Genomic DNA, 26,562 nt, shown 5'->3' with positions numbered 1-26,562 from the left:
CAGCTCAGCCACGAGCATTTCCCGAAGCGGGATCTGGTTGGCCATAACTCGACCCAGCCGGCATTCAGCTCCCCGAACTCATCCTCGGCAATGGCAACACATTTGTCGTGCATCCTGCCGCTGTCGAACTTGACGTCGCTCGGCATCCCGCCACCCGAAAACTTCCCGGAAAACCAAAGACATGAACCTAACCGTGACTGCCGACCCCCCAAGCTCAACATCAGCCTCCTGGACCTCTAGAAATTTGCCAGCCTGTTTTTTTCCGATTCCACTGAACGCCTTCAGTCCCGGCGACGTAGCCGGCGACGTAGCCGAGTAGTAGACCAACGCGAGCACGCTCGACCGCGGCTACACCCAGGGGCTCCTGAGCACCTAACTTTACCTAGGCAAGGTAATAAAAGGCCATAGTGCGTAGATCGTCCCTGCAAGCGGTAATGAGCCGGTAAAAGAGTAAGACACCGGAGGCTCTGCTTGTGAGATCGGGGCGGAAGAAACTTCAAAACAAGGGTGCGTCGAGGAAGCTGTGCGTCAGATATTTTACGTTTCGGTAGGCTCTAAGGATCGTCTTGTATCTGATTTGTCTCAGAACTTGCGATACATGGTGGCCAGGTGGAGCTTACAGTATCTAAACCAATTCTGTTAGTTAAGCTCTCATGCAATTACGGTTATTAGTACCAGCCATCCAAGTCTTCATAGAGGACACCGACATTCCCACGGGAGTGCTGCAAGAAGGCAGACACGTGGAAGAACGGGCCTGGGACAGCGAACAGGTTTAGTCCCTTATAAGGGTAAATTAGGTATAGTGCCGTGAGCCCTCTCGATGTGATTACTTCAGCCCGTTAGGCCGTGCATCTCCACGAGCGACTAGAATCAAGCCGCTCCGGTTGTAGAAGTCGAGATTGCACAATAGACACAGGTCCTCTGCAATGCGAGTTGGGCAGTCGGCGCTGCGAGCGGCACGGCGCGCTGGTGGCCTCGTTGTCTTGAAGGTGGAAGAGAGGCGCCAGAAACCGCACGGATATGTCAGCAGGTAGGCGCATAAGAAATGATGAAGAAATGAATATGTATTTCCTTCACACCATGGCGCTCGCATCGACGCCCAAAGATGGTCTAAAAGACGTGATATTGCCTAATTTCCGGCTAAGAAACTCAAGAGGCGGCAAAGACTGAGCCTCGGAAGTGGTACAGCTCGCATCCCCGCTCGAGATACTAGCCCCATTTGCTATTTAAAAGGAATCAGTCTTCGGAATCTTCGAGCATCCACAAGCATCGGCCGCCGAATAAGCCGCCGACCTCAGAATAGCAAATATGGAAGTTGCTGGCCTCAATGTGGCTTTGGCGAAAGAGGACCTCGAAGAGAGCTTTGATATGTATGTATAAGTCTCTTCTCCTGAATCACTCAACACACAATCTCTAATTCACGGAATCCTAGCTACAATAAACTCCTAGACGAATCGATACAGCCCGAAATCCTCGAGTCACATTAGCGAACTCGCTACACTCTTCGTCCGACACAATGCTCACACAGTCTTGGGAATCCACCTCATTCACGGCCATTTCGCCATCCCCGAACAGACCGTTCTGCTAGGAGTTAACTACGACGCTCCCCACTGTCGTTAGACAAATGCCACATCCATCCCAAGTATTGACCTCGACAATATACATGGGCATATCTTCATCCTCACCAAGAAGGGGTTCTACCCTTACGAGTACCAAGTCGGTGTTATGCCGGATCTTTCTCAAGTCAGTAGCACCTTCCTCGTGGAGCTCGCCGGTTTCCTCTCTACGAATGGACTGGAAGTAATAGTTGGTCTTCAGGTCCTCGACGAGAGTTCATACGGCGTGTTAAAACTCGTTCTTGGTCAAGGAACTGTTAATTATGTTATACGGCTCGGATTTGAGGGGATGGATCCCGACTAGGCAGACTAGCTGGAGGTTCGAAGTCGAGAATAGTGAGCCGCGTGTTTGCTCCCAGTACGAGTCACACGGCCAAACAAGTACAGGGCATGAAGTTTATAACAAGGGTAGTCCGCATCCGAAGCTCGGGACTTTCCAAGATCTGAAGGACCTGCTAACGGATGCTGGCATTGTCACTATTGCTTAGTATACATGATCGGGACTATTGTAGGAATGTACACGTCTAGCTTGTTGGGTTATTTTGTCGGCGAGAGGCTTGACCATCTAAATCGTCATGAATGAATCGAACCCTCTTAATCCTGGTCTGTACGAGCGCATAGAGCCTCTAGCACCTGCTTTCTCGAAGAATAAACCTTCAATTTTATCCCCGTTATCTTGGCCTAGTTTGAATTTGGATAGAATAGCGTTGAAATTCTTCGGTATCTTAGGATAGGGGTTGTCGAGGGCGTTTTGCAAAGCAATTCTACGACGGATAGAACATAGTTGTACTCGAGACTTCTTAAATTAACGCGGAGTATAGTAACGATTTTAGCCATGAGACTAATATTATTAAGTGCTAAAACCCAATTGACATCAAATTAACCTTTACCGGGTATAAAAATCCAGTTAGTTGGGTCCATCGTAATCCAGGTTGTTGAGTAAAGTTGGCGATAGGTTGTCAAAGTGCTCTTCCTGTATAGCGAGAATAACGCGTATTGGGATTTGAAGTCGGGGATACGAAGGGAACCCAGCTAAAGTACGCACGGACCATATGAATAGAGTACTGTAACTGAGGCAGCTGGTCGCCCTCAATACGATATGGGGCCATATATCACGGGACCTACCGGCATGATCGCAGCGGCCCACCTAATTTCGCCTCAGTAGGCGTGGCTATTTGTGTAAGTGCGCGCCTTGGACTTCAGTCCTCTCGCCCTAGACTTATATTATTTATATCAGATCTGACCATCTGATTATCTGACCATCTCACCACCTCCCGATTTTCGGAGCTCCCCCGGTCATCGCAGTCAGGGTCTGGGCAAGCGACTCGACACAACGGGGGGGCTATAGGCCTCGGGCCGCATTCGTAGTATAGTCACTGTACCCCAGCGGTTAGGTGCGAATAGAAGCAGGTCTCATGAGGAGTGGCAATGATGAAAGGGTACAGTCTAGGAGACGGAACAGAGCTACTATATTTGATGTCACCGCTGTCGCATCAACAGGGTCACCGTCCACTGTAAGAGCATAGGGGCTCAAGCGTTACAGCTCACCGCCCAGGAAAATACCACGTTTCACAGCCAAAAAAGGAATAAAAACTACAGGCCTGCTTACAACTACTCTCAACTGCTCACAACTGACTGCCCTACTGTCACGGCACGGCCGAACTATGGTCCGTGGTGCCGCAACCATGCCCTGGCTGCAGGTTCCACCCCGTCGCCCCACTCTTCCTGATTAGGACTAGCCTAATCGCCCCTGCCAACCACAAAACCACGGACTGCAGGAACCGCAGGCTTCTTCCTTTCCTTTTCCTTTCTTTAGTTTAGTTATTTACGAATTCAGTCATTTCCTACTTGCAGCCTTGACTCTCGTTTATACCTACCTTCACACCTACTATGCCTTCCAATGCCGGGTAGTAGGTCGCAGAACCCTTCCACTGCGTGTAGGCTTTGCAAAACGGCCTTTAGCCACTGTAGAGGCTGCAGGGCCACATAAAGCTCGTGATGCTGCGTCGCCCCGGCCACCGCGTTGTGTGCCTCGGGTTCCTGTGCCCCGGGTTCCTGTGCCCCAGTCGTATCCGGACTTTGATATATGGAGACTGTAGTAACTCATAGATAGATATAGCCGTGTGAATGAGGCACACACACGGGGAGCGTAAATGGAAAGTCTGATGAAGGGAAGCTTGGCCTCGATGAATGCGTCTTGTTGGCTTATTCGACTATCCTCATCGAGTTTCAGCACTTCGCCTAATAGACATCTTCCATGCCTCGGATTTGCTTCTCCAATGTCCTTGGATCGAGAGTTCCGGCCTCAGTTGAAGCTCTAGCAGATCTCGCAGCCTCGAGGCATGCCGGGTAATTCTCAGTGGCGTCTTCAACGATGGCCAATTGGGAGGTGTCGATGCTGGATTCAATATCTTCAATGATGGCTCGGTCTTGAGTTCCTCGCCCACGATTGATCAATTCGAAGAGGCTGTCCACGAAGTGACTCAGGTCGTTGATGAGGTACTCAGGTTGTTGATGAGGTACTCAGGTCGCTGATGAGGTCTTGAAACTTCTCCCGCTCGTATATCGCCCATCGAGTCCGGGCGGTTGTGTTGCCACGAGAAAAGCTTTCGAGTCTTGTTGAATTGCGAACCAGACACCGTCTTGCCGAGTGCTTGAAATAACCAGACTCTTTGCGCTGATATAGTCGACCGCGCGGGACAAGGATGAGTCCAGTGTCTGAGCTCCGTATGAGGCCCGCAATTCGTCTAAGTCGGTGAGCAGTTCCTGAATCCTACTAAGCGTCGCCTTGATGACTCCTGCTACCCGCTCGTCCAGTAGCCGAGGATTACCATGATCAGGAGAGAGAATACCGAAATTTTCGCCCCAGATCAGAAGCCGCGCCTTTTCGATGTCGAGTTTCAGTAAGACAACTTCGATGTCTCTGGTCGCATTCTGGTAGAGTTTGAAGTAGCCAAAGGCGTCAATACAAGAAGTGAAGACGTCTGCGACTCTAATGACGAAGGCTGGGGTCTCTAACAACCCGCTAGACATGGTAGCTAGAAGAAAACGATGCTTTGTCCTAAGGAAATGCGAGAGAAATGAATACAGGCGGAGGAGAAGATGAAAGGAATGAAGCCGCAAGTCAAGGATGTAATTACGAACAGTACGAGCGCGCAAGACCGGGAAATTTAGCGAAGGGGGCAGGGAAAAGAGGGTTGAAGTCTTCAACAAGCGACGAGCCCTCTGAAAGCTGCATATGCTGCATGTTCTTACCCACCGCCGCCGGTCAACCCGGGCTCGAGTGCAAGGGGGTACGCGGCGTTCCTCTCGTGGCTGAACGTCGACTCATGGGCCGCCAAGCCCGCGGTTCCGAAGGCAGCCGGCTGTGTCTGACGAAGGATCTATAGGAGTGCGAGGATGGGATGAGGATGAGGATGAGAGCGATTGTGTGGGCCTCTGGAGCAAGAAGCTCGCGTCAATTTCCCGGACCGAGCACGACGACGTGGGTCACGTTTGCAGTCTGGCGGTGAACAAGCAAGTAATCCATTTCCGCCATTTATCTAATACCTTTTGATTATTGAAGATATTCAGAAGCCGATTAATTCGACACATCAAATTCTATCCAACCATCCATGCTCCCGTAACTCATCTCGCGACTCTCCAGTTCATGCATGATTAATAAACATTCGTCCTCGAATACCACTCTGACCGTGACTAATCCGTAGGAATGCTGACAGCCCAGCCGAGCGCGAGACGCGTGATATTGATATTATTCTGCTGTGGGCGGTGCCGGACCGGCGGGAGTGGCCGGGGTTCTCGTCGGGGGAGTCGACTAAATTCGTCGACCAAATTCGCCGACCACGGCGCCTCGCGGCTTGGCTGTGCAGGTTAGGTAGCATCAGGGTCGAAATGCGCTGGCTTTATCAAGCCACATGCACACCGCGCACATGGTGGTATCCCAGCGCAGGTGGTATCCCAGCGCGGCTGCGTTGGGACAGCCGTCCGCGGTTACACACATGCGCCCATGTGCCTAGACCGTCAGACTATCGAATAATCAACCACCGATGGGCGCACCATGGTCGACGAAGTACGTAAGAGAATGAGACGCACGACCGCATTCAGGGGTTGTCTAGTCCATTTTGAATTATTATCTGCTAACCGATGGCGAGATGGAAAATACTTAACTATCGTGCAGCTCACCACAAAGCATCCGCCACCCCGACAGACCTGATGGCCTCGAACTAGCATCGCAGTAGTCATGCGGCGACTCATCATCTCGATCCTGGCCGCGCTGGCCGCCCTCCCAGACAACGTGCTGGCAGGCGCGCGGCAGAAGCCCAGGGACAATGTCTACGACTACATCGTCGTCGGGAGCGGGCCCGGGGGCGGGCCCATCGCGAGCAAGCTAGCGCGGGCCGGGCACTCGGTGCTGCTAATCGAGGCGGGCGACAACCAGAGCGCCAACGTCAACTCGGAAATCGTCGCCTTCTTCCCCGTGGCCTACCAGGACCCGCTGCTGAGGTGGGACTTTTTCGCGCGCAACTTTGACAACACGACGCGCAACCTGCAGCACAACTACAACGTCTGGCGCCGCACCGACGGCTCCTTCTACGTCGGCCGCAGCCCGCCCCCCGGCGCCACCCTGCTGGGTCTCTACTACCCACGCGGCGGCACGCTCGGGGGCAGCACCGCCGTCAACGCCATGACGGCCATCCTGCCCAGCGACAGCGACTGGACGAATGTCGCCGCCTTGACGGGGGACACCACCTGGAAGTAAGTCGAGACCCATTGGCTACGACGACATGACCAGAAGACTGACGTTGCCGTACACAGCGCCGCGCACATGCGCGACATCTTCGTGCGCGTCGAAAACAACCACTACCTCCCACCGGACACGCCGGGCCACGGCTTCGCGGGCTACCTCGACACGACGGCGAACAACAAGGCGGCACTAGCCGGACAGGACGACCTAGTCAGCGTGCTGCGGGCCGTGTCGACTAGCCTGGGGCAGGACGGCGCCGCCATCCTCGACAACCTATCCGCCGACGTCAACTACCTCTCCTCCGCCGCGCGCGACCAGGCGCAGGGCGTTTGGGCCGACACGCTGCACGCGACGGCCAAGATGCGCCGCTCCAGCTCGCGCGACTACATCCTCAACACGACCAACGCCGTCGACGCCCGCGGCAGCCAAAAGTACCCGCTATTCGTGCAGCTCAACACGCTCGCCACCAAGATCCTCTTCAGCTCCCCTTCAGGGAGCCAACAGCAGCCCAAGGCCACCGGCGTCGAGTTCCTGCAGGGCGCGCACCTGTACGGCGCCGACCCCAGCTTCAACGCCTCGGCGCGCGGGACGCCAGGGCGCGCCCACGCACGCAACGAAGTCATCATCTCAGCGGGCGCGTTCAACTCGCCGCAGCTGCTGAAGCTGTCCGGCATCGGGCCGGCCGCCGAGCTCGCGCGGTTCAAGATCCCACTCGTCGCCAACCTGCCCGGCGTCGGCGCGCGCCTGCAGGACAACCACGAAGTGCCCATCGTCGGCCAGGCCGCGCGGGCATTCGCCTCGCCGCCGCCTCCCCCCGGAACCCCCGTGTGCACGTTCGGCGCGCCGGGCGACCCGTGCGTTGCGCTGTGGCGCAACGGGACGGGGCCGTACGCGACGCAGGGCGCGCTGAACGCCATCTTCCGCAAGTCGTCGGCGGCGGCGCTCGACGAGCGGGATTTTTTCTTGGTGGGCGGCAACTTCGCGCTGCGCGGGTTCTGGCCGCCGACGGACTCGATCGTGCCCGACCCGCCGACCATGTTCGCGCTGTCGACCGTCAAGCTGCATCCACGCAACACGGCCGGCAACGTGCGGCTGCGCAGCGCCAGCCCGCGCGACGTGCCGGATATCGACTTCAACCTGTTTTCGGCGTCTGACCCGGGCACGGCGGCGGATATCGCCGCGGCGCTGGACACGGTCAAGTGGGTGCGGCGCGTGTACGCGGCGGTGCCGCCGCCGATCGGGCCGCTGGTGGCGACGGAGCCGCCGTGCACGGCTGCGAGCGGGGTGGCCGCCGCCGACGGGTCGTGTGTTGATGCTGATGATGTTGCGTGGCTGACGGACCAGGCGTGGGGCCACCACCCGACGAGCACGTGCGCGATCGGGAGCGATAGGGACGCGTTGGCGGTGCTCGACTCCAAGTTCCGCGTGCGTGGCGTGCGCGGGCTGCGCGTGGTCGATGCGAGCGCGTTCCCGCGCGTGCCGGGGCCGTTTCCGGCGCTCCCGACCTTCATGCTGAGTGAGAAGGCTGCCGAGAGCGTGCTCGCGGATGCGGGGAGCTGGTGAACTGCACATTAAAGGGGATGCCTGTGCGGTTGAACGTGGCCGTAGATAATTGATCTTTATGCAACACTTGTTCACTTGACCTCTCCGATTGTGAAACGATAGTCATATTGCGGTGCCTATGCGTAATGGTAGTAGATGACTACATCAACAGTCAAGGACCATTCCATCAGGCCATGAGACTATGATATTAGTTCAACAAGTGCCCTCGAGTTGCAAAGGCTGATACTGACTCAATCCCTCAACAATGAAGCATTGACCTCACTGCGAGCAATTTGTTCGCAACATTAATCAACATGTGATGAAACATGATTGCTCTCTGAAATTGTATTCTCATATGGCTTCGAATTATACTGAATTAGCTTCGCATTCTATTAATTAGCTTCGCATTCTATTGAATCAGTACACAGCTACTGCATAGGCTTAGAGGCGTTAACTTACTACTGCCCCATCTCCAGGTGACTCCTGGAACCAACCCTGATTAAGTGGGTTGGAAGAAGCTTTTGCGTGAAATCACCGCAGTGTCTCTCTACGCGCACCCAAACCACGCTCGTATGCACCGCCGGTCAAAGTCGCTCAGCAGCAAATATCTCTTTCAGCGCCTCGCAGCACTCCAGGTACAGCTTTTCGGAATCCGCCGCCGGCTTCACGGGGTCCGGCGATTTATCCCAGCCGTGCGGGACTCCCGGAATCATCTTGTAGCGGACGTTCTTGTCGATGGGCTCCTTCCCGAGCCGCTTGGCAAACTCATCTCCCTCGCGCAGCAGCATGTCCCACTCGCATGTGTAAAAGATGACATTCGGGGGGATGCCTTCCATCAACAGCTCGTCGCTCGCTTTGCTCGGGGAGAGGAAGGGATCGTCCAGTTTCAGATCGGGCGGGTACAGGTAGGACGAGTCGAAGAGTGTCGTCAGCGTGGGGGGGAGTGTCTGGTCGGGTCGGATCGACGACGCGCGGCGCTCGGCGCGAGATAACGTGTAATCGGTAATGGGGTACCATGTCGCGATGGCACGGAGACGGTGGTCGGGGACGGCCGCCGCAGACGACGAGCGAGACGTCCTTGCTAAAGACTTGACGTGCTCAGAGAAGCGGAGCGCCGAAGTGATGGCGATGTTTCCTCCCGCAGAGAACCCCGAAGTCGCCAATTTGCTCGGATCAATGCGCAACTCGGCCGCATTTCGAATCACGTAGAGAATGGCGTCCGCGCCGTCGTCTACTGCAACTGGGAAAGGGTGCTCAGGGCTCAGCCGATAGTCGACCGACACAAATACGGCTTGGCACGTCTCGAGAACGAATCGGGCGAATCTGGCATCGTCGGTGGCGTTGCCGATGGTAAAGCCGCCGCCGTGGAAGTTCACCACAGCGGGAAAGGTGCTGCCGCTTTTCTTTGCCTCTTTGTATCCCTTGGGCGTATAAAACTGGAGATCGAAATTCCCCTTCACTTTTGACACGGTGGACCGGACGGATCGCGAAAAGGCGGGATTCGGGGGGCGTGGGGACGCGAGAAAGTGCAGCGACATGCCAATGTACTGCAGCGACCGCCACCAACCCGCCGACATGCGCAGAGAGAAGCGCGACGGCGCCGAAACAGTGATCTCCTTGGCCTTTTCCAGCTTCTTGCCATCACTCATCTTGTCCAGCGGAGGGTCCTCGGATCCGAGGTTGATGGGGGGGATGGGAATCCCGTCGACCGTCGGTAGCTTCGACATGGTGCTGCGCGACTTATGACTCGGCCGTTGCGGGAAAGTTGACGCCAATTAGGTATGCAGGTGAAGCTAGCTTGTCCGGTTCGATGCACAGCGTAAGGGGGGTGAGGACGCGATCACGATATCTCAAGTTGACGAGAAGCAATGTCAAACCTCAATTGGCGACCAAGGCCGGATTGCTTCAAATTTGGTCTCCAACACCCCTCGCCACTGTCTCTCCACGCAGCCTTCGATGTCATGGAAGGTGGGGGACGAAGATCGGATGATGGTCTACTCTAGTTGCATAATTGGAGGGGCATTGAATGCAGGGGAAAGTTGGACTGTGTAGATATGCACATAGCGGGGCAATATTTCCGTAAATACGAGCTTGATCCATGCAGGCGCCCTGGCGCCCCTTCAGCGCCCCGCGTGCGCTGTGCGGCGGAAAAAAACTTGACGTCACAGGTCTTATGACGTCGTAGGCGCCGACCAGGCCGGCCCTTGGCGGTGGGGGAAAGCGCCAGGCACTAGCTGGGCAAAGTTCTCCGCCGCCTTGGTTGCAGAACAGTAGCACTGATGACATGCGTGACTGACTGGCACGGTGCAAGCGACGACACTCGTGCCTACGTGTCCCAGTGCCCAACACCCAGTGCCTACAGTGTACCCTCTTACAGTGGTTGGTCGGCCAAAGCGTGCGGTTCATGATGCGGAAGGAACGGGACAAAACCAGCCACAAACCCTGTCTCGCTGTCCCGTTTGGTCTGGAAGCTTTTGTGGGCGCCTTCCTCACTGGACAGCGGCCTCGCCTTTCCTCATCAGTCAGGGGCAGCAGGTCATCTGCCGAGCTCGGATGGGAACAGGGTTGGGCTTGGTGCAAGTTCAACGCCGTGCAGGGCGGCTGTTCTTAATTTGGCCAGCTCGCGTCGTCGCGGTTCGGGAATCTTCGGCAGCGCCCGTGGCTGTCAGGATTTATAATTCTGCGTTACAATTTTTGTTGCACCCTAACGCCTTTCCCCGGCGTTCTGAGTAATCGCCTGGCACTTATTCTTTTTCTGTTTCTTTTTCCGCCCATTTGCAAAACACTCATATTGCCCCTCTCCATTGTCCCCCAAGCCGGGCTTTTAGGCCAAACGACAGCCACCTTTGTGTCCTGCACGCCCACTTCCATTCCCCCTGCACGTTGCCCAGCCGTCTCGAGTCGCAACAACATCGTGATCTGCGCCAACCCAGCAGCATCCGCAGCCCATCTTCACCCAACATGTCGCCAGCCGGGCTCAAGAAGCCCCTTTTGGCGCTCAACCGCATCATCGGTCACTCGTCGGCCAAAAACCACATCACCAAGATAAAGATCGGGAACATCGAGGCCCTTGATGAGGAGCGCCAGAAGAAGCAGTTGAAGAAGGCCCAGGAGCAGCTAGCCAAGGTGGACGAACGTGAGAATGAGCGCCGCTCCATCCAGCAGCGGCGCGTCGACGAGGAGGCAAAGGCGCTCGCCACTGACCCGCCAGATATTGCGGCAAGATACGGTACCAAGCACAGCGAGGTCCTTGCCGCCAGCTCGACGTCGTTGGAGCACATGGCCGCTAGCACCGCCGGCGTGGGCAAGACGATCAGCTTCACGGCTCGCATACATCACGTGCGCCCCTTGAGCTCCAAGCTGGCCTTCATCATCTTCCGCGACAAGGTCGAGACCATCCAAGGCGTTCTCGCCTACCGCGAAGGCGCCATCTCGGAGAACTTTGTCCGCTGGGCCGAGCACTTGAACGCCGAAGGCATCGTCCACGTCGAGGGCAAGCTGCAGGCCCCTCCCGAGCCCATCAAGGGCTGCTCAATCAGCAACCTCGAAGTGCTTGTAGAGGCCATGCACCTAGTGGTGCCGGTAGACGATCATCTGCCCGTCGACACCTTCGCCATCGACCATGTCGAGGAGGACGATAGCACGCATCAGCTCGAGTCTCTAGCGTCCACCCGAGTCCGGGTTGCCAATCGCATGGCCTTCCTCAGGACCCCAACCGCGCAGTCCATATTCCGCATAAACGCCGCAATCAGCAGCATCTTCCGCAACTTCCTCGAGAGCCGGAGCTTCATTGAGATCCACACCCCCAAGTTGCAGCCGGCCGCTACTGAGTCGGGCGCCGAAGTCTTCAAAGCTAATTACTTTGGACGGACCGCCTTTCTCGCGCAGAGCCCCCAGCTGGCCAAGCAGCTGAGCATCTCGGCCGACTTTGGCCGCGTCTTCGAGATTGGCCCCGTGTTCCGAGCAGAGGACAGCAACACGCATCGTCATCTCACCGAATACACGGGACTTGATCTGGAGATGGCCATTGGCAGAGACTACCACGAGGCGCTTTCCCTGATCGACGCCATGATGAAGAGCATCTTCAAAGGCATCTACGAGCGATACCGAAAGGAGCTCGACATCGTCAAGACGCGGTTCCCACACGAGGATCTCGTCTGGCTAGAGGAGACGCCTGTTTTGACGTTCAAGGACGCCGTGGGGTTGCTCAATGCCTCTGGCTGGACCGACGAGCACGGCCACAAGGCTTCCGAGTTCGAGGACCTCAGCACACGCGCAGAGATACGCCTGGGAGAAGTGATGAAGGAGAAGTACAAGACGGATTACTACATCATTGACAAGTTCCCCACCTCTGCACGACCGTTTTATGCCCATCTCGATCCTGAAGACGAGAGGTTCACCAACTCGTTCGACATTTTCCTCCGGGGGCAGGAGATTACGACGGGCGGCCAGAGGATCCACAACCCGAACGCGCTCAAGGCCAGGATGCAAAAAGCCGGCATCGAGCCCAGCGGCATGCAAGAATACATGCAGGGATTCGAGTACGGCGTTCTGCCTCACGCTGGGTGCGGAATCGGCCTGGAGAGGATGGTGTTCCTCTTGCTGAACTTGGGCGACATCCGCAACGCTTCCCTCTTCCCCCGTGATCCAAAGTCTCTCCCAGAAACGAAGGATGTCGAGGTTAAGCTCCCGCACCCTAATGCCGACACGATCCGGTACGCCTACGAGTTCGAGAAGGGCCGCAAGGATCTGGTGCTTCCGCCGGTCGAGAAACTCATCGCCAACTACGGCGACGCCACAAACACCTCGTGGCTCGACGACCGCTACCAAATCTGGCGGCACGAGGAAAACGGGGCGGCTGTTGGCTATGCCGAGGAGAACGGCTACGCACTCGTCATGGGCAACCCGCTGTGCGACCCGCGGCAGTACCAGATTGTCATCCTGGCCTTCTTGAAGCACATGCAAAAGACGATGGACCTGCGTCCGCTCTGGCTGTTGGTCTCTCACGAGGTCGAAGACATACTCGGGTCCAAGCTCGGCTGGCGCAGCCTCAGCTGCGTGGCCGAGGAGCGGGTGCAGGTCGACAGCGCCAAGAAGGTGGCCAAGAAGGAGCGGCAGGCGCAAGACGCCGGGGTCAGCATCCACGAGCTGCCCACCGACGGGCCGGTGCCCGACGACTTCCGCGCCAGGTGCGACAAGCGCATCGAGGACTGGAAGTCCAACCGCAAGGGGCGCACGCAGGTGCACATCACCGAGGTGCGGCCGTGGGTCGACACGGCGCACCGGCGGTATCTGTGGGCCGAGACGCGCGACGGCGAGATCGCCGCGCTGTGCGTGCTGCACCGCCTGTCGCCGGCCAACGGCTACCAGATCAAGTTCGCGCTCGACTTCCCCGGCTCGCCCAACGGCACCATCGAGGCCCTCATCTCGGCCGCCATCCAGGCGCTGGCCAAGGCCGGCGTCAAGAACGTCACCTTCGGCGCCGGCGCCCTGCCCGAGATGGTTACGGGCGGCCACATGGACGGCATCCGCGCCAAGATACTCTCGCGCACCTACCGCACCGTCGCCCAGCAGCTCAAGCTCGTGCAGAAGAGCGAGTTCCGCGAGAAGTTTGGCACCCAGAACGACCTTGTCTATATCTGCTACCCCTTTATGGGGCTCGGCGTGTCGGGCGCGCGCACCCTGATCAAGTTCTTTGAGGACGAGATGTGAGGGCCTGCTGGAAGCGAAATAATTATCCACCACGAGCTTTTTCGCTTCTTCATCATGTTTTCCTTTATCACAGACTCTCGACGCGGCGATACCAAGCGTGCTTGGACATTACTGATGCGTGGGATGCACATGGAGTGCTCTTCTTTGGTCGATACACTGGAGCCTGTTGTCGTCCTGTTTTTGTTGTTTTGTTTTGGTTTCTTTTTGCGATGATACCCCTGGTCGGTCATACAACTTTGATACCTGGGTCGAAACGCGGTTGTTTTGAAGCACAGGACAGCACGCACAGCACAGAACAGCACAGCACAGCACAGAACTAGAATAATTGACTTGGTTCAGCCTAGATCCAATTGCAGAAGAATAACAACAACGCAACTGCTCGATGTCCAGCCTATCATGTCACTTGGGGTTGCGGTGCATTGTTTGTCTTGCTCATTATTGATCTTCGCGAGTTGACCGCGTCGTTCCCCAGACCCGTTGAAGATCCCAACTTGTCATTATCCTCTCCTTCCACAGATCTAATTAGTAATTGCTGTGAGAGTAGCCCTGACGTCTTTCATGTCTTGGAAAATCTCCCGCTAATAATCATTCGGGGATTCTAATGATATGTCAGGTCTGGCCACCCCTAGCGGGACCTGCCGAGATGTTGCAGATCGAGGCTCGAGATGGGCATCCCCATGGTGTGGTGCCGTCCTCGCCCTCGGTATAGTTGCCCGACGCGGCTGTGGGCTCGATAGTACGCCGGCAAGGGACTTCCGAATTAATATGGCGCCCCGCATTACGCGGCCATTCAGGGGCGGCTGTGGCTAAATTTCCGATCCTCAGGTTAGGAACAAGGGTCTTCCCCAGATTCTGTCTCTGTCCCCCCTCCCCCACCCCTGTCAGCCTGTGACTAAAGCGAAGTAGTAATGGGCTCAGAAACGCCTGGGTCCAGTGGCAGAATGCCATGCTGACGCCTCACAGCTTCGAGAAAGCGCTGTCGGCTTTTGGCCCGTGGAAGGCTTTTGCAATGGCAACGGAGCAAGATTCTGTTTCAGCCTATTCAGGACAGTTCAGGCCACGGGACTCCGGGGCTCGGCACTTGGCCCGTGGAATGATCGGCATTGTGTCTTCCGGAGCCATAAGATCGGGGCTTCCACGTTGAATTCACCATTAAATGGTGGCATGAAGGGTGACAGTCGCTGTTTGTGGACAACAGATTGCTAAAGATGAACCGCTGCCTTGCTGTCACCGTCGCGGCGCTGGCGCTGACCAGCCAGGTCTGCTACGCATATCCCCGCGGCTTGTCCACCGCGAGAGTTCTCGCCCGCGCTCAAGATGCAGAAGACACGTACGACTATGTCATTGTCGGCGGCGGGACGGCCGGCCTCACTATCGCCGACCGGCTGACCGAGGACGGCAAGACGACGGTGCTGGTCGTCGAGTATGGCGAGCTCAGTAAGCCCACCCACCCCCTTGCCGAAGAATGGCTGCTGACGTCCCCACAGGCAGCTCTCCGCTCATCCAAACCGTGCAGGGGGGCTTCATGGGCATGTCGAGTCCGCAGTTCATGTACGACATCACGTCGGTGCCGCAGGCCAACCTGCGCAACCGCACGACGCCGGTGCTGGCGGGCAAGGTGGTCGGCGGTGGATCCGCGGTCAACGCCATGATGACAGTCCGTGGCACGGCCGAGGACTACGACCGCTGGGGCCGCTTCTTCAGCAACCACTCCGAGTGGAGCTGGGACGGGCTGCTGCCCTACTTCAAGCGCGCGCTGCACTTTGCGCCGCCCGACGCGGCCGTCGCGCGCGCCGCCAACATCACCTACGACGCCGCCTTCTGGGGCAACACGTCGGGCGTCTACGCCGGCTGGCCCTCGTTCCAGTTCCCCACCACCGCCCTCCACGTCGCCGCCTTCCGCGGCGTGCCCGGCGTCGAGTTCCCCCCCGACAGCGGCGCCGGCGAGCCCGGCGTCTACTGGTTTCCCACCTTCATGGACCCGCACACCGTCGCCCGATCCTACGCCCGGACGGGCCACTACGACCCCGCCGCCAACCGCTCAAACTACCACCTGCTGACGGGCGCCAAGGCGACGCGCATCCTGCTGGAAGGGACGACGGCGACGGGCGTGGCGTTCGTTCAGACGCCGGCGAACGCTACTAGCAGTAACTTCACCTCGACGGCGCTGCCAACCGTCGTCCGCGCGCGCAAGGAGGTCGTCCTGTCGGCCGGCGGCATCCACAGCCCGCAGATCCTCCAGCTCAGCGGCATCGGCCCGCGCAAGCTGCTCGCCGCGGCCAATATCACCGCCATCGTCGACCTGCCGGGCGTGGGCATGAACTTCCAGGACCACCCCATGCTGACGGCCGCGTTCATGTGTACGCTTCCCGTTTTTGCACGTAGCTAATCAGGCAACATAGTTCACGATAAGCTCTGCTAACCAGTGATTTTTGTTGCTATGGCAGACCAAAACTTCTCGGTCCACCCGTCGAGCGACGACATGTTCTTCAACGCAACGTTCCAGACGTGGGCGGCAGACGTGTGGGCGGTCAACAGGACGGGGCCCTTCTCGATCGCGACGGGCAACGCGGCGGCGTGGCTGCCGTTCCCCGTGGTGTCGCCACAGCGCCACGCCTCGGTAGCCGCAGCGCTGGCAGCACAAGACCACGCAGCACAGCTACCAGCGGGCACCGACGCGACGGTGGCGGCCGGGTACCGGGCGCAGATGCTGGCGTACGCAACAGCCCTCCGCAACAACGGCACGGCCTTCTACAACTCGGTGCTGTCGGGCGGCGCGGCCAGCGGCGTGCTCGTCGACCTGCACCCGCTGTCGCGCGGCACCGTGCATATCGACACGGCCGACCCGCTCGGCGCCGAGCCCGTCGTCGACTACCGCGCGCTGAGCAACCCGCTCGACGTAGCCGTCATCACCGAGCTGCTGCGCTTTGCCCGCAGCTCCGTCATGGACAACCCGCTCACGGCCGGCTTCGCGCCTGTCGAGCTCGTCCCCGGCGCCAATGTTACCAGTGATGCCGACTGGGCAGAGTACATTGCCGACACCGTGTCGCCCACCGAGTTCCACCCCGCTGGCACCTGCGCCATGATGCCGCGCGAGCTGGGCGGTGTCGTCGACGAGCAGCTCAGGGTGTACGGCGTGAGCAATCTGCGTGTGGTCGATGCGAGCATCATCCCCACGCTGCCCGGCGCGAATACCTGCCAGACCGTCTATGCTATTGCTGAGAAGGTGAGTTTTTGTTTCTTTCTCTCTTCTCTTCTCGTTCTATCCTGGGCAGCAAGAGAATCTGTGTGTCAGCAAGAGAATGTGTGTGTGCTAACTCGGATTCACAAGGCGGCGGATCTCATCCGCTACGGTCCAAAGAACGGGGTGTAATTGTTGCAACGGCAGCCTGTTAGTGCTGCACAGGCCGCTTTGTCCTGGCCCCCTGGGTTGGTTGGAGTAGGAGGCCCTTTGTCTGTACCATACACCAGCCCGGCTAGCTGTGCATCAACAAATATCATTTGTCAGCTGCTGGGTTTTGAACGTATTGCTTTCTTTGTCGACATAGACAAGGTATAATAACATTATCCGCCTGGGGCTGTTTCCCGTTTGACGTCTTGAGAGACTAGCGTTTAACGTGAGCGATCGGAGCCGCTGTAATTCCCAGAGTATCTCTTCACTGTCATCAGCTACTTCCCTCAAGCCGTTGCCTAGCACTTAAATCACCAAGACAAGACTCGGGTGTGTTTGAAGCTTTTTCACTGAATAAAGGATAATCATGTCCTCTGGTACAAACAGCACCAACAGCAACAGCACCAACAGCAACAGCACCAACAACAACAGCACCAACAGCAACAACAACTCGGACGCCGGCAGAACCTCCCCAACGATGCAGATCATTTCGTGCATCGGCACTGCCCTCGCCCACATGGAGTACGAGCGCGTCCTCGAGGACAGCTTCCACATAACGTCGGACGGCAACACGCTGATCGTGCGGATCCGGCTGCTGCAGACTGACGCATGGAGCACGCCGGCTGAGGTGCGGCAGCCTGACGTGGTCGAGGCCGAGGAGGAGCACACCGTCACGCTCAGCAACGCACTCCCATACGTGGCCACAGTGACGGCCAGCCGCGACGGCGTCATGGCGTCCGAGGAGATTGTGCTGGCCCCAAGCGGCGGCGTCGTGCTGGTCGACTTCATCCCGCGTGCTTTTGATCGTGTTGAGATCCACTACGCCGTCGCACGGCACTGCGTTGTTGTGTTTATCAACGGCCACTACCCCGGCCAGAGCAATAACCTGTGCGTCTACTTTGCCGACGGCAAGTTCTCGACGCACCGTGATAGTGAGGCTGGCGGCGCTGCTGGCGGACCCCCGCTTGATGTCACCTACTCGCGCACTATAGTCCCTGATGAGGACACGCGCGACCTTGCTCATCTGCGAGAGGCTCTGATCCAGATCTTTGGGCCCTCAGCGCTCGTCATGCTAGCGTCGACCCAGGCTGTTGATCTGGATGCTGTTGAGGAGAAGCGCAGGAAGCGATACTAGGTAATGAGCTTAAGTCGAAGACTCTAACTATTCCCTTTGTCGTAATTAGCTCACTTGATTTGTGTACGGAATTTGATCCATTATATGCCCCTGAAATATAGTCCCAGATGCCCAGATCAATGCGCCCGCTTTTTTCGCCCCAATACACCTCCCAACCTTCAGAAGTATAGCCTTAATGTACCGGAAACAGTCTATCCAGATAAACCTTGTTAATATTTGTAAGTACCTAACTTTTGCCCTCCCTCGACGTATACCCAAGTCCGGGAATTTGCCCGCTTCCCCATCCATGTTGTGAGTGTTGGACTTGCGGCTGGCATTGCTTCTCTCGCATATTCTCGTTTACGAATTTAACCAGCTGGCTCATGGATTAAAAACCACAAAATTTGCGATGGGCAGACTAGTCGTTTTTGCTGTAAATGCCACACCCCTCCCTGTGTGTTCTCATTAGTGGCCGTTGCAACCACCGCTGCCAAAGATTGGTTACACCACTCCTCCCACCATCTTTTCGGCATCCGGTTAGTCTGGCTTCGGCCCGGGTTGGTCCAGATCAGGGATCCGCAACGCCACCTTAGTCCCGAACCATAGTCCTGCCAAGAGCCTTTGACCCCTTTTTCTTGCCTTGCAGCCATACCGCGATCTGGCTACGAGCCAAGACCTGGACTCAACTTCTGCTGCCCTCCGGCGAACCAATGCTACTACGAATCTGCCGGCAACCCACATTATTCGCACTTATCACCACCTTCTCCGTCACCAGGTCCCGTCCCTGACCCAGACCCGATTTCCACTCCCAGTCCCGACCCGACTCCTCCCAGTCCGAGCCTCAGTCCCCGTCCGCGCCCGAACCCCGACCCCGAACCCGTGACACACACCACCAACAACAGCCCCGAGTTCTGGACCCCTGCCAAGATCGGGGGCGTAGCCGGCGGCTCCATCGGCGGCCTGATCGTGCTCCTGATCGTGTTTATAATCCTCATCTGCTGGATCCGGGTAGCGCGGCGCCTCTACGATACTGTCCGGGTGTTCCGCGAGCTGGCCATCGAGACGGTCGGGCTGAGCGGCGACTCGGAGCTGACGGCGCAACTACAGGCCATGGCCAAGCAGGTCACGCAGACGGCTTGGCTGATGAGGCTGGGCACCGGCGCCGCGTGGCTCGGCGAGACGGCCATTGAGCACCCGGATCTAGTGGCCCAGGTCCAGGCCGGACTTGTGCTGCTGGCGTCCCATTTTCTTGTTGGAGTGGGAGCAGATTTAGGTCTTACGTGCCAATTAATAATAATTAGGCCTTGGAGTTTGTCAAGAGCTCTCAACCGAGTACCTAATTAGATGTGCAAAGTTCCAGTTAGACGGATATCTACTAGTTTCGAGCCGAACACACCACTATGCTTTTTAACAGTCTCAACACACTATTGTCATAGGTTTATTCCTCGGCAAGTCGGGCTAGGGCCCGCGTTCTCGCTATTGTTACCCAAGGCAGCTAAGACTCCTACCGACTAATCAATAAAATATCTGTCACCCCGAAACCCCCCGCATCGCTGTCAAGACCGTCTCCAGCTAGCCTCGGAAGGTTTTCTTACTTGGCGCTCCCGCCACCAAAAAAACCCCGCTCCTGCTGACTGGTGACCACAAGTCGGTGTCAAAGACACGGACGAGCCCGTCTCACTAATTAGAAGAGGGCGTCCGTGAAGTCGACGACGAGCACCTTGTCGAGGAAGGGGTAGGCCAGCTTAGCGAACGCCTGGTGCGAGGGGTCCGTCGCGGTGTAGTAGTCTCTGTCCTCGGCCGAGGCGAACTCCATGGTGAAGCCGTGCGTAATGCCATCCTGCGACACCAGTCGACTGATTAGTGGGGGCAACGGAGCAAAACAAATACAACGGCCATGCCCACCTGCAGCTTCGCTATCGAAGTGTCCACGCCGCCCTTCAGGGACAGGATGTAGGGAGTGCTGCTAGTCGGGTGCAGGCACGCGTCTTTCAGGGCGATGAAGGCGGCGCAAGTCTGCATAGATTGTCTTGGGCGTCAGTCTTGTTGCCAGCCAGCCAATTGTCTGTTTCTCGTTCACGTACCCGTTTGACATCTTCAGGCTTGGCGTCTGACTTGAACTGAATGAGGACAATGTGCGTGAGAACCATGGCTGCGGAAAGCTAAGGCAGGAGATGAAGATGTGTGGTAAGGGCAAACTATTTGGGATTAAAGAAGAGGAAGAGTCATACCAGGCTCATCTCGTCTCACGCGAGATAATAAGTAGCTAGCCCCTACGCCGTCACGTGAAGACATCCAGCAGTCGACTAAAATATTAGCCACCGCGAGCGACCGGCTTACCCGGATCAGTCATATTGCCGGTCATGAATCAATCCCCTTGTCACGTCGCCCAAGAAGGTTGCAGGTGGCTGGTGCAAAGGCTAAAAGGCTAGGGCCAGAGGCTCCCCGGCATAATGAAAACGATCAACGGTGCCGAATCGGCGACTTCGTTGTGGGAATACGATTCCGGTTTGCCGCGAGGGCCAATAAAGCGCATTTAAGAGTCTTCATGGCGTATTCAGGCCCCATTCACGGAGTCTTTTGTGTTCGTCGGACGGAGTGTTGGGCGGGTTTTCGCTGCCTAGGTTCTGGCGGGTATGAGAATATGTACGAAGGATCACGATGAACAAGGGCCTGTGCTAAAACTCGCGACAAATTTATAAGCACAAGCAATTACCTACAAGGTAGCTGTGAAAGTGGAGATTGTGGTGCTTGCTCTCCAACAAGCTGAGACAAAGACTCAACGCCCAGAAGCCGCCTAAGGAACACAACATCTAAATGGGACCATGACATTGAAGTTCCTAGGAAATGACACTTGAACCCCGATACCTCCAGAGTTGGAATCTACGCAACCTGCCATAGAGGCTTTCTAACTACAGGATACCTGTGCCAGATTGCTCAATGGCAAATGAAAAGAGGGAGCGAGATTCTGTCAAAAAAACAACCGAAAGAGTTGAGGGATTGATAGGTTGAGATGCACGTGTGTTGTCACGGATGCACAATGGTAAAATCGATCAGTGGCATTTACTGCCTCGGCATCTGCAGAAAAGTGCATTCTACTCAGTGACCCCGTAACCCCAAGTGCCCCAGCGGTTTATACTATTCCCTCATTAAGCCCTGCCATTTGTCTGTCATCAGGTCCGAACTCGTCGCTCATCATGCAGAAAATCGTCGTCAGAATCCCACCCGTACCGTGCTATACAAACAATATCCCCTTTCCCCTCAAACAACACCAGCCAACTTCAGCACATTAGGATTACTGCTGAACAGATCCGGCTTCACGTTGAAGAGAAGGTGGACAGTCCGGCGCACGATCTCACGCGTCTCATCATCAAGCTGCTCAGTGGGAGGGTTGAGGACAGCTTCGAAAATGGGAATCAGCGTCGGCGTCAGTACTTGGATGGTGTGGTCGTTTTGCTCGTCTGAGATTTGTTAGCTGTGCTGGCGGCATCATGGGGGCTGGGAACTTACAAAGCCTGAAGATGCACTCGTACACGGGCGAGTTCTCCTCGTAATCGTCCTTCAGGGGAAGAAGCCCGACCAGTGCGGGCAGAACCTCGCTGATGGGGACACGATCTGGGTGAGACATGATCATGCGGCATATGCAGCCCGCCGCGTTGTCCTTGATGCGAGCCGCCTGAATTTGCAGCATGGGCTCAAGCTTGCGCAGAATTGTGTCGTACTGGGCCAAATATGTGTTGCTGTCGGTCGAGTTGTAGATCAGCTGGCCGGTGGCGTAGGCAGCGTTGCTCCTCGTCTCAAGGTCAGTGTCCGAGAGTCGCTTCAGGAGCAAGTTGAGCAGCTTGGCGGTGTACGGGGTGACGGCTGCCTCCATGTTGGCAGCGCACTCGGCAATGACACCAACGCCGGTGGATCGCTCGAGGTTCTCAGACTCTGACGACGCGAACCGCAGAATCGGCTTCTCAAAGACCTTCCAGAGCTCGGCAAAAGAGGGGCCGAGAGCGACAGCAAGGCCGATGACAACATCGAGAGCGGTGTCGATAACCAGCCAGTCGTACTCGGACGTGCCCTCGACCTCCTGGTCCTCGTCCTCATCGCCAAGGTCTTGCTGGCAAGGGTGGGACCGAGTGACGATGGTCGTGAGGACAGTGACAATTTCCTTCATCATGTCTTCCTGGGCCAGAATTCCGGGGCCGCACGCCTTGAGTGTAGCGGCGACGTTGCGGTTGATCTCGGTAACGACGGAACTGAAATCCATTAGCATGATGCCAGTACCAGTGCGGCAACAAGGGTGAGAGTTGGCAGATCCAATCAGGAGTAGATATGACGTGTTCTCAGCATCCGCGAAAATGATCGCGTTTGAGTGAGCTGGGTATAACGTGGTGTGCTCATCAGGGTGAAATGGAGAAATACGAGGAGTAGGCGTCAAACTCACCGATCGGCTTCCTCGTTCCAGTTGTGAAGCGTGGCCTTGGTCACAATCTCACCGAGCTTGGCCAGAGTGACGGTCGGGGTCTGCTTCAGGGGAAGGCCAGGCTCCCAGCTTGCGCCGGTCTCCTCCTCCATGACCTGCCATACTCGCGCATAAGCGCGCCACAGGGTCGCGATAGCAGCCTTGCGGACGCCCTCGTACGTGTGGTCAGCGAGAGGCGCGATCATCTCGACGGCCTTCTCGAGATACTCCTTGATCTCAGCCCCGCCGCAGGCGTATGTGATGATGTCTCCGAGGATCTCAACAGCCACCTCCTTCTCCAGGGCCTCGGGAGTTACACCACCAAAGTCCTCCCAGTCATCGCTATCGTCGTCACCCATGTCGTTCTCGCCGTCGTCATCATCGGCGCTTCTGATCTTAATCTTCTTGCCGCCAGCAATAACTCCCTCGTCAGTCCCAACGATACCCCTCTCAGCCTCAGTCAGCTGGAGGGAGAACTCCTCCTCCTCAAGCTCGAGGCTCTCGAACAGGCCCTTGAACACGCCGGGCAAGAACGGAGTAAACTCCTTCTCGTACACCTTGGCGAGCGAGCTCCACAAGATGAAGCTGCTCTCCCTCAGCCGAGAGCTGTCAAGGTGCAGGGCTTCCTCGCTCGCCCGCATGATGTCCAGGACAAAGGGCTGGAAGTTCTGAGCACCGACAGCAGAGGCGATGCGACCCATGGAATCGCAGACTCCGCTACGAAGAGTCAACTGTTCCTCCGTCTCCTTGACACTGAGATAGGCACCAAGAGCGAGCATGGTCTTCTCGAAGTAGGGCGCGAAGTCCTCGTCGAGAGACTCTGCGATCGCACCAAGCGCCCCAGCGGCGGCAACCTTGACCTTGTAGTCGTCGTGGGCCACAAGCGCGCCAATGTTGCTGACGAGGTCGCCGGCATACTTCTTCATGAACTCGGCGTCAAGACCATCCGACATGGAGTCGAGAGCTCCGCACACGGAACGGATGATATCGACATTCTTCTTGGTGACCTTGGGGTCGGAGCTGGCGATCATGGCAGCTTGGAGGTTCTTGACAAGAGCCGTCATCAAAGCCTCGTTGTATTCCGAGAGTTCCTCGGCGATATCGTCGGCCAAGCGGGAAAGACCGATCAAGGCAGTATGCCTAACTCCGACATCGGCATCGTTCAACAGGTTGACGATGTGGGGCATGATGGACTTGACCTGAGAGGCGATGAAGTCTGGGGCTCCCTCAACGACGGTGCCCAGCGCAAGAGCGCCAGCCTTCTTGTAACCAACGTCTTCGGAAGTGGCGAACTTGGGGAGGGCCTCGAGCAGAGGAACGATGACCTGGCGAGGAGGCAGATCGTTGGCAAGCTGATCAAGAAGAGCCAGAGCGGACCTCGCGGGGCTCATCTCGTCCTCATCTTCGTCGTCGTCGATCTCGGTCAGGATCACCATGCTCTTCAGGGTAAGCTGCTGGCCCATATCCTTCATGCCTTGGATCTTCATTCGGCGGTAACGGACAGTCTGAGCGAGGAACGAAAGGGCTTGCGACCGAACATCATCCTCTGCCTGTGTGTTTGCGGCAAGATCGATCATGAACTGGACCAGATCCTTGAGGTACTTGCCAAGCAACGCAGACTCGTACGCCAGGAATTGCTGGAAAACCTCGAATGCCTGGCCAGTCTTCTCGTCGTCGCCAGCCTGAACGGCGTCCTTCAGGATCTCAACCATGGGCGGGACGAGGGTCTGGAGGGTGGCCACAGACTCCCCGTCCTCCTCGGGCTCAAACATGAGCAGCATGGCGCCAATCGACATCATGGTGTTGATGCGGACATCTGCGCTATGGGGGTCGCGGATTGTGTGGCCGAAGAGCTCGAGGACTTTGTCGGTGTGCTTGCTGAAGCTGGTGGGGTTGGCCTCAAGCAAGCTGAAGATGATGTAAGATCCCACCTCGCGCTGGGCAACGTCGTTGCTGCTAGCAAGGTTGAAGAGGGCGGGGAGAAGGTCGAGCCACTCGCCGTCTTCGAGGTCGAGAGCTCCAATGGCAGCAACGACACGCGAATCGGCGTGACGGACGGGGGCATTCGGCTCCTTCATTGTAGCTTGTACAAGGTGCTGCCTCACGGCGCCCTTCTGGTCGGCGGGGATCTTCTCCCAGTGCTTGGGCACCAGTCGGGCCGCCTGGATGGCAGCCTGCTGCCGCACACCGACATCTCCGTGCGTGGCGATGAGCTCGATTAGGAGCAACAAGGACCCGGGATGGGCGTAGTAGTTCTTCTGCAGCTCGGCGGTGATGGCTTTGAGCCTCTGGGTATCGGCTGGAAAGACGCAGCACGGTCAGCAAGCAGCACGCGATAGGCGAGAGCCGTGAGGCGGGGAGCGGGGAGATGACAGGAACGGGTTGGGCAGACATACGAGCTTGCGACTCCAAGAGGAGCGCCGCCAACTTCTGCTGATCCATGGCCGACCAAACGACGTGAGAATAAATAATGGGTATCAAAGGAAGGGAATTGGAAGCACGAATGTAGAAGGAAGGAAAAGCTCGTTGGGCACGGCGCCGTGGGACTTTTTGTTGTCGCAGAAAGGCAGAGGAGGACCCCAGGTGCAGAAAATTTTGTATTTTCCCAATTTCCAGTGTGGAAACGGGCGATAAGAGATTACAATCTGGTGCGGGGCAGAGGGGGGAGGAAAGCCAGGAGGAGCACCAACAGTGGGACGCGTTCCAAGCCAAAACACGCTAGTCCCAACCAGAACTACATGTGGGACTATATGTGGCTGAAAACAACAAGCGCCACAACGCCATTCAGCGGTCTCTGCCGTTGCATAAAATTGAACCAATCAAGACTCCGCTCCTCTTTCCGTAGTGGAGCTTCCACTGTGGAGTTTTCGTGCAGGAAATGTCAACGGTATCCATCCGCACTTGCAACTTTGCATTGTAATGCCTTTTACTTTTCTTCATGACTCCTTTTTGTGCCTGTCTGTATCAAATTTTTCTTGCACGTAGAAATATGCTTCTGAAGCCTATTCGCAAGGTTTTGGCCAACTTTTTCCGAAATGTGCATGCCAAACGGCCACGTACGGATACAGCGAGTGGCGTTTATCTAGAGACCTTGGCATCCTAACGGCTTGCAGACGAGTTCTGTCTTTCATGCAATCCTTTCTGCACCATTATTCAGTAAGACGTGGGTCCGGATATTACAGGGGCTCCCCCACGAAGTTTGACAGGCAATTGAGTCAGACATGGGATTGGCCCCAGACCTGAGTCACGAAAATATTCGAGAAGAGGAGAATATGTGAAGAGAAGAACGAAGAAAAAGAAAAGGGGAGATAAATAAAACAAAAACTAGCATGGTCTCGTTCATGCAGAACAACATGCTGGACTAGGAACTGATTAGCCACTTGGTGGCTGCACGCAAGTGTGGACCCAAAAGCGCCGGCATGGACAACGTTCCCCGGCGCGTGTGGCCGTGTCTTGGGACTTGGTGCGGTGTTATCAAGGTGGATTCTTGCTATAACCAAATCCTCACGACTGAGATGCCGGTGGACTGGAGGTTGCCGCTGTTGATCTCTTGCCCCTCCTTTCTCCTCTCTCCATGGGAATCAAGCTATGCACCGGGGCCCAAACCCTCGATTGACAGTAGAGACGGCACCAAGTTGCGGGATATTCTGTCTCGGAAGGAAACAGCTGCCAAAGGCCTCCAGAACCGAGCCACGTGCCAAAATGGGGTGATGGGAATCCACCCAACTCGGACTTGGGAAAGAGCGCCTGGCTCATCGCTTGAGGTGAATTATGTCAGCAAGTGTTTACTTCTCCCCTGAACCTAAGAGACCACGGTGGTCTCCAAGCGGTGCCAGAATTGGCCGTGATTTTGCAGGGAGTGGTTCAAGACAAGATAACAGAAATCGAAAAGTTATTTTCATTGTGGTGATAAATTTAGTTTGTGGATTTTATTTGTTGTGAGTAGACAAGAAATACATAGCATTGACTTAATTAGATAGAAGTTGTTTA

General features: G+C 56.6%; 10 protein-coding genes across 10 annotated transcripts; 6 read left to right on the top strand and 4 right to left on the bottom strand.

The window, feature by feature from the left end:
• Positions 1 to 1,308: 1,308 nt before the first annotated feature.
• On the top strand, positions 1,309 to 2,104 carry B0T26DRAFT_743341 (uncharacterized protein; the record flags this gene model as incomplete). Its single annotated transcript, XM_060444240.1, has 4 exons — positions 1,309 to 1,370; positions 1,479 to 1,590; positions 1,621 to 1,872; positions 1,925 to 2,104. The coding sequence occupies 4 exons, from the start codon at positions 1,309 to 1,311 to the stop codon at positions 2,102 to 2,104; spliced, it is 606 nt and encodes a 201-aa protein (XP_060293500.1).
• Positions 2,105 to 3,857: 1,753 nt separating this feature from the next.
• Positions 3,858 to 4,790, bottom strand: B0T26DRAFT_805700 (prion-inhibition and propagation-domain-containing protein; the record flags this gene model as incomplete). Its single annotated transcript, XM_060447162.1, has 2 exons — positions 4,281 to 4,790; positions 3,858 to 4,118 (listed from the first exon to the last, which is right to left on the bottom strand). The coding sequence occupies exons 1-2, from the start codon at positions 4,647 to 4,649 to the stop codon at positions 3,858 to 3,860; spliced, it is 630 nt and encodes a 209-aa protein (XP_060293499.1). The 5' UTR covers positions 4,650 to 4,790.
• Positions 4,791 to 5,673: 883 nt separating this feature from the next.
• Positions 5,674 to 7,923, top strand: B0T26DRAFT_743340 (choline dehydrogenase-like protein; the record flags this gene model as incomplete). The annotated part of the gene is made up of 3 exons (XM_060444239.1): positions 5,674 to 5,689; positions 5,906 to 6,371; positions 6,432 to 7,923. The coding sequence occupies 3 exons, from the start codon at positions 5,674 to 5,676 to the stop codon at positions 7,921 to 7,923; spliced, it is 1,974 nt and encodes a 657-aa protein (XP_060293498.1).
• Positions 7,924 to 8,279: 356 nt separating this feature from the next.
• B0T26DRAFT_724307 (Alpha/Beta hydrolase protein) lies at positions 8,280 to 9,860 on the bottom strand. Its single transcript, XM_060442678.1, has one exon. The coding sequence runs from the start codon at positions 9,627 to 9,629 to the stop codon at positions 8,487 to 8,489; it is 1,143 nt and encodes a 380-aa protein (XP_060293497.1). The 5' UTR covers positions 9,630 to 9,860; the 3' UTR covers positions 8,280 to 8,486.
• Positions 9,861 to 10,863: 1,003 nt separating this feature from the next.
• Positions 10,864 to 13,614, top strand: B0T26DRAFT_743338 (Aminoacyl-tRNA synthetase; the record flags this gene model as incomplete). Its single annotated transcript, XM_060444238.1, has 1 exon — positions 10,864 to 13,614. The coding sequence occupies one exon, from the start codon at positions 10,864 to 10,866 to the stop codon at positions 13,612 to 13,614; it is 2,751 nt and encodes a 916-aa protein (XP_060293496.1).
• Positions 13,615 to 14,456: 842 nt separating this feature from the next.
• Positions 14,457 to 15,158, top strand: B0T26DRAFT_724305 (uncharacterized protein). The gene is made up of 2 exons (XM_060442677.1): positions 14,457 to 15,051; positions 15,102 to 15,158. Exon 1 carries the CDS (start codon positions 14,561 to 14,563, stop codon positions 14,756 to 14,758), a length of 198 nt encoding a protein of 65 aa, XP_060293495.1. The 5' UTR covers positions 14,457 to 14,560; the 3' UTR covers positions 14,759 to 15,051; positions 15,102 to 15,158.
• Positions 14,458 to 17,197, top strand: B0T26DRAFT_814533 (uncharacterized protein). Its single transcript, XM_060447352.1, has 4 exons — positions 14,458 to 15,051; positions 15,102 to 15,974; positions 16,062 to 16,840; positions 16,946 to 17,197. Exons 1-4 carry the CDS (start codon positions 14,823 to 14,825, stop codon positions 16,985 to 16,987), a joined length of 1,923 nt encoding a protein of 640 aa, XP_060293494.1. The 5' UTR covers positions 14,458 to 14,822; the 3' UTR covers positions 16,988 to 17,197.
• A 175-nt stretch (positions 17,198 to 17,372) lies between these two features.
• Positions 17,373 to 18,140, top strand: B0T26DRAFT_755291 (uncharacterized protein; the record flags this gene model as incomplete). The annotated part of the gene is made up of 1 exon (XM_060445941.1): positions 17,373 to 18,140. One exon carries the CDS (start codon positions 17,373 to 17,375, stop codon positions 18,138 to 18,140), a length of 768 nt encoding a protein of 255 aa, XP_060293493.1.
• A 1,663-nt stretch (positions 18,141 to 19,803) lies between these two features.
• On the bottom strand, positions 19,804 to 20,269 carry B0T26DRAFT_679493 (uncharacterized protein; the record flags this gene model as incomplete). The annotated part of the gene is made up of 3 exons (XM_060440362.1): positions 19,804 to 19,959; positions 20,025 to 20,135; positions 20,204 to 20,269. The coding sequence occupies 3 exons, from the start codon at positions 20,267 to 20,269 to the stop codon at positions 19,804 to 19,806; spliced, it is 333 nt and encodes a 110-aa protein (XP_060293492.1).
• Positions 20,270 to 21,380: 1,111 nt separating this feature from the next.
• Positions 21,381 to 25,014, bottom strand: B0T26DRAFT_755288 (armadillo-type protein; the record flags this gene model as incomplete). Its single annotated transcript, XM_060445940.1, has 4 exons — positions 21,381 to 21,580; positions 21,630 to 22,366; positions 22,555 to 24,871; positions 24,969 to 25,014. 4 exons carry the CDS (start codon positions 25,012 to 25,014, stop codon positions 21,381 to 21,383), a joined length of 3,300 nt encoding a protein of 1,099 aa, XP_060293491.1.
• Positions 25,015 to 26,562: the final 1,548 nt, after the last annotated feature.

Source organism: Lasiosphaeria miniovina (assembly GCF_030549165.1).
Source record: "Lasiosphaeria miniovina strain SMH2392-1A chromosome Unknown B0T26scaffold_6, whole genome shotgun sequence".
Lineage (NCBI taxonomy): Eukaryota > Fungi > Ascomycota > Sordariomycetes > Sordariales > Lasiosphaeriaceae > Lasiosphaeria > Lasiosphaeria miniovina.
Note: the sequence above shows the minus strand (reverse complement) of the source record. Positions and strands in the feature narration are given on the sequence as shown.